Below are 14792 nucleotides of genomic sequence, written 5' to 3'. Positions count from 1 at the left end.
GCTAATACTAGTATTTATTGAGCTGAACACTGAGCTGGATTATGCATGCTATTCAGTGATGAATATAACATAATCCCTGCCGCCACCACCCCCAAAGCTTACAGTCGAATGGAGAACATACAAAAAACTTAAAAAGTGCTGGCACAAACATTATTTTCTTGAACACCGCAAAAACACTCTGAGATAGGTAGGGCAAGAATTAACAATGAAGCCACCTTTACTAGGTCAGGCACTATGCCAATTGCTTTATATTTTTAAAATATTAGTCCTTATAAGCACCCTGTAAGATATGTAAGTAACCAGATGCTAAATGAGACTGTCTTAATGGTCATGAAATTGTCAATAAGATCCTGAAGCGAAGGAGAAAAAGATACTAAGTACCCAGATTCTAAAGAGAAAGCTTCTAGGCATTTTAACAAATAGAATAGTATCTGATTCTTAACTTTGAAAAATGCTAGCCTAAAGCATGTACAAGGAATAGCAAATGCTCTGGTTTAGATGGAGCTTAGAATACTTGTAGAGGCAGCAATGGAAACCTATTCTGAATTATATTCTGGAGATATTTTTATACAAATGGTCTTGCTTGGCAAGCCCAATGGACTGGACTTTATTCATTAGGAATGGGATTGATTAAAGATTAATTAAAACTTCAGCTTTTAAGCAAGCAAGAAATCTGATCAGAATTTTGACATAGGATAATTAATCTGACCAAAAAATGTGGAAATATTGGCGATGATGTGAGGCTAGGGGCAGAGAAGCTAGTTTGGAAGACAGGCATTGTGATCATCAAGGTGAATTAATGCTACTAGTGGTGCTGTAGAGCTGGTGATGGTGATGATGATGGTGAAGATGGTGGTGATAGTGGTAATGGTGGTGGTAATAGAGATGGTGGTGATGATAGTGATGCTGGTGGTAGTGGTGGTGATGGTGGTAATAGTGGTGGTAGTGATGGTGGTGATGGAGATTGTGTTTATGATGGTGATGGCAGTGATGTTGGTGTAGGGAAGTGATAGTATAATGTGGTGTTGGTATAGATTAGACAAATAATGCATTTGAACAAAAAATGATGTTATTATAGGCTAGGCATGGAAGCATCTCTGATCTCTGAGGGAGACCCTTAAATAAAACCATAGCTCTCATTCATCCCTACCCCCTGATCTACATGGATTCTTGAAGAGCAAAGAACGACAGGGACCACAGTGAGGTTCTGAGAGCAGGGCAGGGTGGGAGACATGGGAAACTGGCATGTGAAATGTCAGCATTTCCTTACTTTAAAGAAATCTCTAAGAGCATGCACACCTATGTTTGCTAGCTGATGCTGCCCAGTGATGCTCACAAACCCAACTCTCAGGGAAATAGTTGCTGCCTCATTTGGTGAAGTATGGACTTGTCTTGTCCTTACATTTTCACAGTAAACAATATAATATAACATTCAAAGCTTCTTTAAGCTTATCTTTATTCTGGACAGCCTCATGATCACATAGTCTTCTGTAATTATAAAATCATCTATAAATACAATTGTTATGTGAGCAGAATACATCAGTGGATTTAAAATTTTTTATTGGAAAAAATGTTTATACACATTCACTGCTTTTATAATTTTACATATTTAACACAGGAGCACATGTCACTTCCCCATTGGGATATTGTGTGTCACTTCCCCCATCGGGACAGTGTGCCCATGCAACTGCCGGCTAGTAGTCCCTGAGTCAGAGACATGACCTTCTGTGAGACAATATTACTTCCTAGTGAGAGTTAATGAGATATCAACAAATTACTGAAGAAGCATGTTGATACTGCAGCAGGCAAAGCTCTGCAATTCAATGGTATCATCATTTCACCTTAAGTAAAATACAGGAAGAATAGCCATCCTAAATGGATTCCTAATGATACCTCATTTTTCTAGTTCTATATTCAATTTTCAGGTAAGACAGCATCTTTAAGGATAATTTCAACTTTCAATTGCAGTTCCAATATTGCCATTATTCAGAGAATAGTTTCTTCTTCAAAGCAATATTACCATATATATATATATGCTCTAGACTTTTCAAAAAGTGGTAGACTTCTATAATGTTGAAGATATGCTTTCTTATAAATCATTAGTAGCAATCCTAATAGTATAGAATTTAAGTGCATTATATCCTGTACCCTTTTAAATCTTGATACATATATTTTTCAGTCTCCTAGAAAGATCAAATTAAAATGTTGTAAGCTAATAAATTGGCCTAGAATAACTAAATTGTATGTTTGACATTCCTACCTCACAGAAATAAAATAACCATAAAAACAGATTGTGCTTGAATGTTAGATAATAATTGAACATCATTTTATATGGTTACTCCCTTTTTATGTTTTGCTATATATACATCTAATAAATATGAGGGCTTTTAAAAGTAAGGCTTGCCCTAGCTGGTTTGACTCAATGGATAGAGCATCAGCCTGCGGACTGAAGGGTCCCAGGTTTGATTCCTATCAAGGACACATGCCCAGGTTGCACCTCGATCCCCAGTAGGCGGTGTGTAAGAGGCAGCCGATCAATGAATCTCTCTCATCATCATTGATGTTTCTATCTCTCTCTCCCCCTCTCCCTTCCTCTCTGAAATCAATAAAAATATATTTTAAAATAATAATAATAGTGGTGGTAGTAGTAGTTATGATGAAAATGAAAACAATGTTCATATACATTTAGTAACAGTGTATTGTTTACCAGATACAGTCTGGAAGCTTTGCATAATATCTCATTAATTTCATATGAACTATAAGAAAGATCTCTTTTTTATTTACAAAACTCAATCTCAGAGAGTTGGAATAATTTGTCTCATTCTTCTCACTATATCGAAAAATAGTATATACTACTTATGCAGTGCCTACCATGTGCCTGGAAATGTAGTATGTATTTGTATATGTTACTTTATTTTTATCCTTAAAGCATCAATATGGGGTAGGTATTATTTTAACCATTTTACAGATGAGGGAAGTGAGGCCATCTATAATTATTTGACCTATATTTGTGTATAAATTTGATAAAGAATAATCTTTTTATATGAAAAAGTAGTGTCAAGCATTCAAAAATGTAGTTATTAGTGATACTAAGACTAAAAGCAGGCTAAAGTGGGACAGAACATATAGGTTATGTGCTCTTATAATGGAAATATAGTACAACTATTGTAAAATGAGGAAAGAATGGAGAGAGCATATGGACCCCCCCCCCCAAAAAAAAAGAATTGTTAACTGTTTTCAGTAATGATATGGTCAGTGGTAGTATTAATGTGTTATTATGAGGCTGCTGTGCATGTATTGTGGAATAAAGCAAGTGAATAATTGTAGGATATCCCAATCCTGTCATCTTTGTGTGCACGAGAACCAGAATTTAGTATGGAATAAAGAAATAATTATAATATAGAAGAGATGACATAAAAACCCTGCAGTCTGGGTTTGAAATGGAGGAATTCATATTCTAGTTCTGTCCACTGAGTTAGCCTAGGAACAATGATCAACAAGGAGCAATGACAACAAAGCTTCCTAGTGAGCAGATTGTGTTCTTGGGTAACAGTTCCCACTAATAGAAATGAGGGATTTGGGGGAACATACTGACTCCAGGACTGGGCAGGAAACATATGAGATGAGTTTAGAATACCTTGTCAAGGAAGCTACTTGAGACTACTAGCTTCAGGTCAAAAGGACTCAGGAGCCAACCAAAGAGGTGCCCGCTGGCCAATACATTTCACTATGTATTCTAACAGACAATTCCCACATGATGTGCCTCTTAATGAAAGAACACATGACTTCTAGTCTTGCCAAAGGGATTGAGCCTGAGTCTGATCAAAATTTTGGATCCAAAGAAAAAGAAAAGAAAAAAATCTGGATCCAGCTTACACTTTTCAGGAAATATAAAAGACAAAGAAAGATATATGCTAAATCCCACCATGAGTATGAAATCCTCAAATCCAAACTATGGTAATCTCTACAGGTCAAACGACCCAGATATTTCAATGGATGAATTATGATTTTAAAAATGGATGAAGGAAGACCTGTATGTTAAACATGAATTAAAAGATACGTTAAATATTTAAAATGTGTACAACTAAACTACAGAATACAAGGATGCACAATTAGGTAAAAAAAGAAATGCAAAGAAGTGATTGCAATAGAACTCAGAGTGTGGGTTGCTCTTTGAGGGAGGATGGGGATTGTGGTTAGGAAGGAGCTTATGGAGGGGCTGCTGAGTACCTGGAAAAGTTCTGCTTCTTGCTCTGGGTAATGCTTATACAGGTGTTTTCCTTGTTATAATCTGCTGAGTTATACATGTTTTGTGTGTGGTTTTACTTTATGATTCAATGTTTATGAAAAATAGCCAGGAGGACACATATACCTGTAGAAAGCTAGTTATTCAAGTGTAGTAGTTACCTTCACAGGGATGGATGATACTATTTCTTTGTGATGTTTGGCAAAATGGTGACTAAAAAGGAAAATGTAACAAGCGATACACATACATGTTTACATAGATACATACACGCATACGTAGTAAAAGCTTATTTTGCTTTTACTTTGAAATCATTTAAAACTTACAAAAGACTTGCATGTAACTCTCTCTCCTTGACAATGAATTGCAAATATCATGTCCCTTTAAGTCTCCAGTACTTCCTAAAAAACATGGATATAGATCATCTAGATTTAATTTTCAATGTGGACATATATAATTAACCTCAAAAACATGCAGGGGTCATATAAAATTAGATAAAGTATGCTAAAATACTATTTTAAACTCTAAAGAATTTTTAAGAAATCCATGTCTTTTCCACTTAATATGCTTTAAAGAAATTGGTCACTTTTATCTGAAGTTTCAAGAATTAGGCATTATTGGAGGGCGTCTTCAGATAACATAAAATGAGGAAAGAGTCAAATATTGTCATAGTTTTCACTATGTATTCTAAGCTTAGTTGCAGTTTAACCTGTTAAATTCTCAATTACTCATGAATTTGATGTTAGGGAAATTAGACATGAAAGGAACCAGAAAATTGAAGAATGCGCCCACGTCTCTGCAAAGTGGGAATTGGAGCACTGGGTCTGGCTTATTTATTTATTTCCGTATTTACTTTTTAGAGGGTGCTCAAGCCCAATGTAAGTTATACACAGAGGCATATAAACAAATAAAAACTGATTCCTCAAAAAAGAGAAGGTCTCGTTTGGAAAATTTTTACAATGCATTTATAAATAATTAGTGGACCATGGCTATCAGTTCTTTAAAAAGGAGAGCATAACCTTTAGATAGTACGTAAATAGTTTGAAAATCTTGATAGTGCTTTTCCAGATTTTGACATATCAGCTTTGTTCTATTTTGGGGCAGAATATGAGTATCTTGTTAGAAAATATAGGGCCTGTTTTTATACTTTACACTAAAGTAAGCTTCAGTCTACACTGAAATTATTTGATGAACTAATCACTTCCAAAAGCACAATAAATACTAGTTTCTGACATGTTTGTGCTGGAAATGCTTCTGTTGAAATACATGAACTCTGACATGGACCGATAAGACTGTTCCCTGGGTTTGCGTTTATAAATAAGGAGAATTAGCCCCTGGGCAGCACTGGAATAACTGTAATAGAGGAAATCCAATACATTGGAGTTTGAGCCATCGGACGCTGCTTTCTGCTGGGGAGCTGCGGTTTGGAGATGCTGGAAGGGAGAGATCACTTGCCCCCTGGGCAGGAGGAGGCGTGGAGTGACAGCGCCCTGTCTGTGCCCACAGGTGAGCGAGATGGAGGTGAACGGGCAGTTCGAGTCCGTGTGCGAGTCGGTGTTCAGCGAGCTGGAGTCCCAGGCGGTGGAAGCTCTGGACCTGCCCGTGCCCGGCTGCTTCCGCATGCGGAGCCACAGCTACGTGCGGGCCATCGAGAAGGGCTGCTCCCAGGACGACGAGTGCGTGTCCCTGAGGTCCTCCTCCCCGCCGCGCACCACCACCACCGTGAGGACCATTCAGAGCAGCACGGGTGAGTGAGCAGAGCCGCTGTCCCCGGGGCCCAGGCTGGCCTGGCGCCCGGTGTGCCACAGCCCCGGTAGACAACACATTGTGTCCTTGTGGTTATCACACAGTCACCATAACAAAATATCACCCGCGCCCTACAAAGCCTCTGGCCACATTCACGCCCAACCTTCTTTCTCCATCACCATCTCTGCTTTCAACAGAGAAAATAAAATGCAACGAGGGGACCAGGAGGGACAGCACAGGTCTTCACAAGATCCCCACACAGCATCCTAGGCGCCAGCAAAGTCATCCCCAACAACGCGACTCTCCATAACCAGCTCTGACTTTAAGGGGTGTGACCCTGAAACAAACCACACACCATGGTTGTTGAGCCTCACAGAGTTGGCATGTTCTTTTAATTGCAAAGTACCGGCAAAATGCCTATCCCCAAAGGCCTGAAATGAATGGTCCAGTCATATTGATTGCACATTTTACGAGTTCCCTTTCATTGTAACAGAAGGCAGATTTATTTCATTATTTTAAAACCTCTGACTGTCATATGTATAGAGCACCTCCTTTCCCCTCTAAATTGAAGTTAGGGTTATGCCTTTAAACTGTATGTTTATCAGTAGATTTTAGGCAGACAGGCACAGAAGAGCTTAACTGGTTCCCATGACACTGGGACCCGCACAGGAATGCAACCATGAGTTATGTACAACAAGGTGTGTGTGTTTTTATATTTATAACACTTGTGTCCAAGAAGAAAATCCCCTCCATCTTAAAAAGGCTTAACTTTATGATTAAATTTAGCATCACTCCAATACAGAGTAGTTCTACGAGATCATCACTCTTAGCATCAAGATAAATAATGATGACTAAATTAGAAGAAAGAGCTTATGCCATGATATTGTATTATTCCATTTCTGTTCTAGGTGCATCAAATGTCTGTAATTGAGAATAAGTCCTCAAACCTGAGTTAAAATCCTACTAATTAGAAACATGAGGTTGAAGTAGGAATTTGGGGGAGAAAAACTATTAGAGGCTAAACAACAGGAGTTCCTTCCTGACCAATGCCAAGAGGAGCCCCCAGACACGGCACTGGCCCCTCGGGGAGCTCAGCTGCTCTTCCCCCACGGGCCATCTCCAAGCAGAGAGAGTGGATGTGCATTCTTGTTCACTCAGAAATTCTGTAAGAACCGCAGTTGAGGTTTATAAATTAAATAAGGCTGATTTATGCAATGGAAAACTATTTGTTTAATTATCATGGGCATATTTATGTGTGTGTTTACATTCGTGCAGTAAGTGCAGTTTAAAGGTCTGCCCTGTGCCTGTAGCACATCACTGTCTTTGGGTGTTTTCTCCTTTTCATCATCCCCACCCGACACATGACCCTTTTCCAGTGTCTGCTCCATTCGTCACCCTAACAGCCTCATCGCCTGCCAGCTGCTCTTCTGTACTGAAACCACGCCTTCAATACACAAAATGCAGATGCTTGCTCAGAAGAACGAAGGGAAGGAAACAGGCCACTGGCTTACTCCTTCTGCCTCAGGGGGTGTTATCGATAAAGTGGCAGGGGACTCCAGATGGCTTATGTTTTGCTCACCACTCAGAGGATTTCTTTGAGAGACAACTTACTTATACTTCCTGCAACAGTTCTTGTCTCATGGTCTTCACACCAAACACCTGACCTTTCTAAGACCCTTCCAGCTACTCTGGAGGTTCCCAGAGTTCAACAACAGGGTTACCAGATAAAATCCAGGTTGCCAGTTAAATTTAAGTTTCAGATAAATAGTGAATAATTTTGTCGTGTGTGTATACCCCAAATATTGCAGGGAACATACTTCTACTACAAAACTGTGTGTAGTATTTGCTGGATCTAACAGGCCTGTCCAAGGAGATGAGAGGTGGACCATTCCTCACTCTGTTGTTATATTTAGAATCCAAATCGGATTGTTATATTTAGAATCCAACAATTGGAGGATTGGAGGGGTCCTCTGTGGGACAACACCCCAAAGTAGGGAGAAGTAAGCAAAAACTCCGTGGAGGTTATTCCATCTGCTCTCCTCGGGCTCTGTGTGTCTCGTCCTAAGCCATGGGCCACAGCCTGCAGCTCTCCGGGTGGGAAGGCGGGTAGGGCAGGAAGATGTGACTTGCCTTTGGAGTGGACAAGCATAAAATATCAGATTTTTGTACAGGGCTTCACCCTTACATCAAACTGAACATTAAGATGTATTATCTTTACAGTCATGGAAAAATGAACCATTAAAGGAGTTATAAACCATTACAATAGGTTCTAAGTATGCACCTCAGATATTTAGAAGTACAACCTTAAGAATTTTAATATCACCTTTCACAGTTTCTCTATCCCATAGATTTGTTCCTTTTTAAGCCATAGTTTTATGATATAGTAAGATTATGTATCCTACATTCTACCCTCCCATTACTTCTACATGCCTCTCTTTCTCTCTCCCCTTCTCCTCCTCCTCCTCCTCCTCCTCCTCTTCCTTTTCCTCCTCCTTCTTCTTCTTCTTCTTCTTCTTCTTCTTCTTCTTCTTCTTCTTCTTCTCCCTCTCTCTCTCTCTCTCTCCCCCCTCTTTTCTCTCTCTCCTCTCCTCTGCTCTCCTCTTCTGCTCTCTCTCATTTTCCCTTTCTCTCACACATAATCACAGTATTATTATACAAATTTTCTTCTACTAGTTTCCTTCTTACATTGAATAAAATACAATTTCATGTAGAAAACAGAAAATCTACTTTCTCACAGGATGACAGGATGTACTAACTTTTGAAAGAATGCACTCATCTGTGGAAATCAGGAAATCACTTTGCTCTAATTTTAACCAATTCCCCCATGTACACAGGTCAAATTTACATCCATGTTTTTACGACATGATATAAACTTCCCTTCTGTTTCTCTTCCTTTACTCCTTATTCTTGAATACTCACAACACAATCCCTTTTTCCTAAACTTCCCCTTGCCTGAAAAAAAGTCCTCATTTTGGCAAATTGCAGTTATTAGTTATAACTTCCCCCCACACAATAACCCACATTCTGAGTCTTTGATTTTCATGTCAATCCATTTTAATTGTTCATATTTTCAACAAAATATACTATTAAGTTTTTCTCTTCCAGTCTTGTTCATTCTTCATATTAGCAAAATGAAACCATACACCAAAGTCCACCAAAAAGTATCTGGTATCATTTGGGAAAGTCATGGCGATGGGCTGAGTTCTAAGAGGCCCTAAGGATCCCTTAGCAACGTGAGTGAGGATGGACAGATTGGTCCCAGCAGACCACGGCAAATTGGGAACTGAGTTAGAGTGACTTGCAATTATGTTTCCTTTGAGTTATTGACTTTTGGACTTGTATAAATATGATAGAATCTTACATTCTCTCGGCCTATATAATCTGCTTCAAGCAACCAGATATTTCTCCATCTAATAGATTGAACAAGTTTTTATATAAACCATTGCAACTGGGACTATTAGTTTAGGGTTAGATCTCCTGTAGAAAAGTAAAATGCAAAAATGGGCAATTACCCACATAACTATGGGAAAACAGACACCCTTACTCAGTCGTCCAAATATTTTAGTTAAAAGTAAGACTTGGCACCAGCAATATACCCAAACCTTCACTTCAGAGTATTGGATTAAAACTACCTTGTATGGAATATACAGCTATTCTTTAGGGTTGTTGTGATATTCAAATGAGATCATTAACAAGGAAGCACTATGTAAGTTATAAACTACAATGCCTCTACCCTGTCTTTGATTTTAAATTTCTCAGCCAAGCTTATTTATTAATACTGACAATGGCTAAACCTGTGGTCACTTCCTACTTAAAAAGCATTATGAACGGGCTGCATAGATTCTCTCAGGTAATCCTAAGGAATATTCTATGACGTGACCTATGTAGTTTCTGACTAGGGATGAAGTACAGGGGGAAAAAATAATTACAGCTTGGCGAGTTTATTATACAACTTGACCAAAGCACTACAGCTAGTAGTGGACAGAGCAGGCTTTTAAATTCTCATTGCCTGTCAGTAAATGCTTAGTGAAGTATGGTATGCCCGGAAATAATCTAACACAAAACCTGTCTGCTAAGTGAGAGGACTCTTTTCTTTGATGCTTTCTTCCCACAAATATTCCTTTAACTCCTGCCAAGTCTAAAACCTGTGTTTTCCATCAAAATTTCTGAAAATACCTCTTTTTAAAAAGAAACCGTTCTGTTCACATATTATTGACATGGCTTTTCATATTGGTTTGTCTAACTGTGGAGTATCTACTTAAAGTGAAATTAAAGATATAAAATATAGATAAATTAAAATGCATGAAGGAAAAGCATATAAAAAGAAAATACGCTTTGGGCTTAAAGTTTCATATTACACTTTTTCATTTGGCATTATATTGGATTTAGAGATCAAATGTCTAATCCTTTGATCTAGCCGTAGTATTGTTAGACAGCACTGAATGGGGGAAAAAAGAATTTTTGCCAACTCTCTTATAAACTAAGCAGGTGGTAAATTCTGTTTTGTGGCTGATAAAATGATCAGAGGTCCCTGCCTTAGACTAAGTAAAAAAATACAATAATGTAATCCTGACCTGACTGGTCTCTTGATTGAGTTGTAAAGCAAAGATGTGAGCATTCATAACCCAGTTACAAAAGTCAATGAGAAAACACAAATCAGACTCCTTTAATGTGAATATTTACTATATGGGAAATTTCTCAAAAAAATAATGGCATGACAATATAGAACCTAAAAATTCAATTTTTTACCTTTATGATACCTCCAATGGGCATTGTTTTATTATTAAAGAAACTGCCACATTTAAAAGCCTTCATAGGCCAGAGTTGTCTGATCCAATTCATATGGAACTTTAACAAATATAGCAAAGTAATAGTAATTAAAAACGATACATGGAATTAATGCTGGCAGTTGGACAAGCCTACACTTTAGGGCAGTGGTTCTCAACCTTCTTAATGCTGCGACCCTTTAATACAGTTCCTCATGTTGTGGCGACCCCCAACCATAAAATTATTTTCGTTGCTACTTCATAACTGTAATTTTGCTACTGTTATGAATCATAATGTAAATATCTGATATGTAGGATGTATTTTCATTGTTACAAATTGAACATAATTAAAGCATAGTGATTAATCACAAAAACAATATGTAATTATATAGTCAATATGTGTTTTCCGATGGTCTTAGGTGACCCCTGTGAAAGGGTCATTCGACCCCCAAAGGGGTCTCGACCCACAGGTTGAGAACCGCTGCTTTACGGTAATAGTGTTACATCTAACACAACCCAACTTTCACCAATGGGAAACCACCCAAAGTTACATTTAGCTACTGCTTCCTGTACACAGTGCCGCTTAGCACTGTCAGAACCCATTACCTTCCTTCCCAGTCCTATCCAAGTATTCTTTATCACCATTCTACAACCTATGAGCTAAATTATATACTCTTTAATAATATTCAACTGCCGTAACCGGTTTGGCTCAGTGGATAGAGCGTCAGCCTGCGGACTGGAGGGTCCCGGGTTCGATTCTGGTCAAGGGCATGAACCTTGGTTGCGGGCACATCCCCAGTAGGGAGTGTGCAGGAGGCAGCTGATCGATGTTTCTCTCTCATCGATGTTTCTAACTCTCTATCCCTCTCCCTTCCTCTCTGTAAAAAATCAATAAAATATATTTAAAAAATAAAAAATAATATTCAACTACTCAAAACAAAAACAATCTTCACTTAGAAAAAGGTGAAGGTAAAGAATTCTCAAGGACAATAATATCCATTGTCCTTTAAATAATGTAGGATGACTTTAGTGACAAGTCACATTTGAACTTTAATAGAGCACAACTTCTCTTAAAAAATAATCCTGATACCAGTTATGCTCTGTTTATATAGCTTATGGAATTTTTTTGTTTGTTAAATTCAGATGGCAGCTATAGCAATATCTTCTCTAATTTATTGACAGCACATTTATTGTATTTCATTAAATAAAAAGAAGATTGATGTAAATCAAGGTAAAACTGACACAAATTGTAGTAACTTTCTTTTTATTTAAAAATTAGTTACCTGAAACATGAATGAATAGCTGTCCATCAGAAAAAAAAGAAAAAGAAACCCACACTCCAAAATCCTTTAATACTTTCTAAGTTGCTTAAATCAAATGAACGCTCTCAACTTTGGTCTATAGCAGTCTTGAAGTCTGCACTATATTATATAAGGTCTCTATCCAGTACCTTGCAACAGGGTTAAAGAGTTTAAATACCACTTAATTTAAGCTTTGCAGTGGTTCAGCAATTAGCCTTTGAAACACAAACCTACAGTTCTCGCACTTAAGATTTGTCCCATGAATATTTGTTGATAGTTGATTGATAGGTGAAAATGGAAGATTTCCTTGGGAAATGTTGTGCTTCAATGAATACTAAAAGTTTCTTGGATGACTCCAACATCTACACAGAAGCAGAAAGTACTCCCTTTTTTCTTATGCATCTGAAAATAAATCACTTCCTTTTGGAGAGAGTGGGATGGTTGCCTGTCTCCCCCACACCATCTTGAGGAACAAAGTTTCAACAATTTCTTATTTGGGGAAAGAACTTCTGGAAATAAGTGATAATAAGAATCCAGGAGACTGGCGAATGTTAACTTCTGCAAAAAAAAAAAAAAAAGGTTTCCATTTTATTCTCAAGCTGTTAATGCCACTTTATGTATTTTATTCCCATTTCTTCTAACCAAAGCCCCATAGAGGTTACGTCCCTTGCTTTCATCTCTCTATTATCTTTAATATGGAAGTAATATTAATAGTATCCTCAGTCCTGACCTGGTCTCAAATCTCTGTTTAATTTGTGAATCTCTGAATAAGAGGACTTCACGGGCTTCTGATCACATCTCTGGAGTGGATATTAAAACATGGAAAAAATCTATAAAGGATTTGCATCAACATTTTTTCTTTATTTTTTTTCTAACTTTCCCTTAAAATGAATCATTTTTACCCCCAAAAGCATTAAAGCACTATGAAAAGCCAGAAAAAATACTGATAACCTCAAGCATCAGCCGGAGCACTGAAGGGTCATAGGTTCAAAACCCAGTCAAGGGCGCATACCTGGGTTGCAGATTCAATCACAGGCCCTGGTCAGGGCTCATGCAAGAGGCAACTAATCAATGGAAAAATCAATGGAAAAAATATATTCCTGGGTGAGGATTAACAACAACAGCAAAACTCCCACTCTACTTCCATTTAAGCCCTAAAATACTACCCAAGCCATGTGCTGAAATCTCAAATAACTTTTTAAATGTTCATTATTTTTTAACTTATAATATCCTCCTATAAATCTGTTCTGCAGAAATAATGTGAAACAAAGAAAAAAATTACAGACAAAGATGTTCACCATAGCATTATTTATGATGGTGAAAGATTTGAACAACACTTGTTGGTGGTGAATACTTGTCTACCAATAGAAGAAAGGTTAAGTAAGCTATGAAACATCCACTTCAATGGTTTATTAGAGTGTAAAAAGTGTTTCAGAAAATTTTATAATAATAAAGGTGGAAAACCTGATATGATATGATGTAATATTATATTGTATTGTATTGTATTATATCATATCATATCATATCATATTTTATTATATTATATTATACTAGAGGCCCCACATGCACAAAATTATACGCGGGTAGGGTACTTAGGCCCAGCCTGCGATCCGGGCCATCTTCTGCCGCTCACCAGTCCCCAGTCCTGCCCTACCGCCGCCACCCACCCAATTCACCATTCGGTGATCAATCGGAGCCTGTTGGCCAGGGGGAGGGGCCAAGAGGTCTGCCTTCCACCTGCTCTCCAGTCCCCAGTCCCTCCCTGCCACCCCTCACCCCAGTTCCCTGTGGTTCCCTGTTCACCATCCAGCGATCGGAGCCTGTGGTCTGGGGGTGAGGGACCAAGAGGTTGGTCATTCTGCCTGCTCTCCAGTCCCTAGTCCCACCACGCCACCACCCATCCCGGTTCCCGGTTCGCCATCCAGCAATGGGAACCTGAGGGCCGGGGGGAGGGACCGAGAGGTGGTCAATGCACCTCATAGCGACTGGTTGAGCGGTCGTTCTGGTCGTTATGCTGTTATGGTCGCTGGGCTTTTATTATATAGGATTATATTATATTATAAATTTAGGCACATTTAAGAACTATCCAAAATTGTGTTTGTGAGCATGTACTAGCATATGTGCCTATAGACATACACATATAGTTCAGAACTGTGTCAAGAAATTGTGCCCAGAAAAAAAAGGGAGAAAATGCACTAGAATGTTAAACAGCAGTTATTTTGGTATTGGAACTAAATTTGGTTTTGTTTTATCTTTATATTTTATTTTCCAATTTTTCTATAGTGCACATACTAGTATTTTACTTTCATAATAAAAGAAACTTTATTTTTTTAAATAAATAGCAAATATTTTATGGTTATGATCCTATAGAAAGCAATAATAGACCTCACATCAGCATATCTTTAGGTTTTACCTTTTTTCTTTTATAGTTTTTTGGTTAAATGAAGTCTCCTGGGCTCAGAGGTTAATTGAAGATGATCTCTAGAAAGAGGCTCCTTTGTTATTGTCATTTATAGAAGCACACATCTCCTTCTAAGAAGGAATTTTTAAAAACAAAATGAAAAACAATAGATGTTTAAAGGATCCTTTTCTTTGTCTCCCCTGACTCTCCTAGTGGTAGCAGGTGAAGTTTGTGTTGATTTCATTGCTTTTCTTTTTTCCCTTCAGATTCAGAAGCAGTAAGTAATTAGCAACCGACAGTTGCAGGTGGTTTTTTGAGGAGATGGGAGTTCAGGA

The 14792-nt window shown here is 38.1% G+C and overlaps 1 protein-coding gene across 16 annotated transcripts in view; it reads left to right on the top strand.

Moving 5' to 3' along the window:
* The window catches only part of DLGAP1 (DLG associated protein 1), a 626931-nt gene that overhangs the window by 493679 nt on the left and 118460 nt on the right, over positions 1-14792 (top strand). For all 16 annotated transcript variants that reach the window (XM_070420578.1, XM_070420579.1, XM_070420581.1 and 13 more), the window contains one exon: positions 5750-5990. In XM_070420578.1, coding sequence (XP_070276679.1) covers positions 5750-5990 — 241 coding nt within the window. The remainder of the gene's footprint in view (positions 1-5749; positions 5991-14792) is intronic.

The sequence above is a fragment of the Myotis yumanensis genome, unplaced genomic scaffold, assembly GCF_028538775.1.
Source record: "Myotis yumanensis isolate MYYU_CA2020_CCGP unplaced genomic scaffold, mMyoYum1.0.hap1 SCAF_7, whole genome shotgun sequence".
Taxonomy (NCBI): Eukaryota; Metazoa; Chordata; class Mammalia; order Chiroptera; family Vespertilionidae; genus Myotis; species Myotis yumanensis.
The sequence above is the reverse complement of the archived record's forward strand: the minus strand, read 5'-3'. Positions and strand labels throughout refer to the sequence as shown.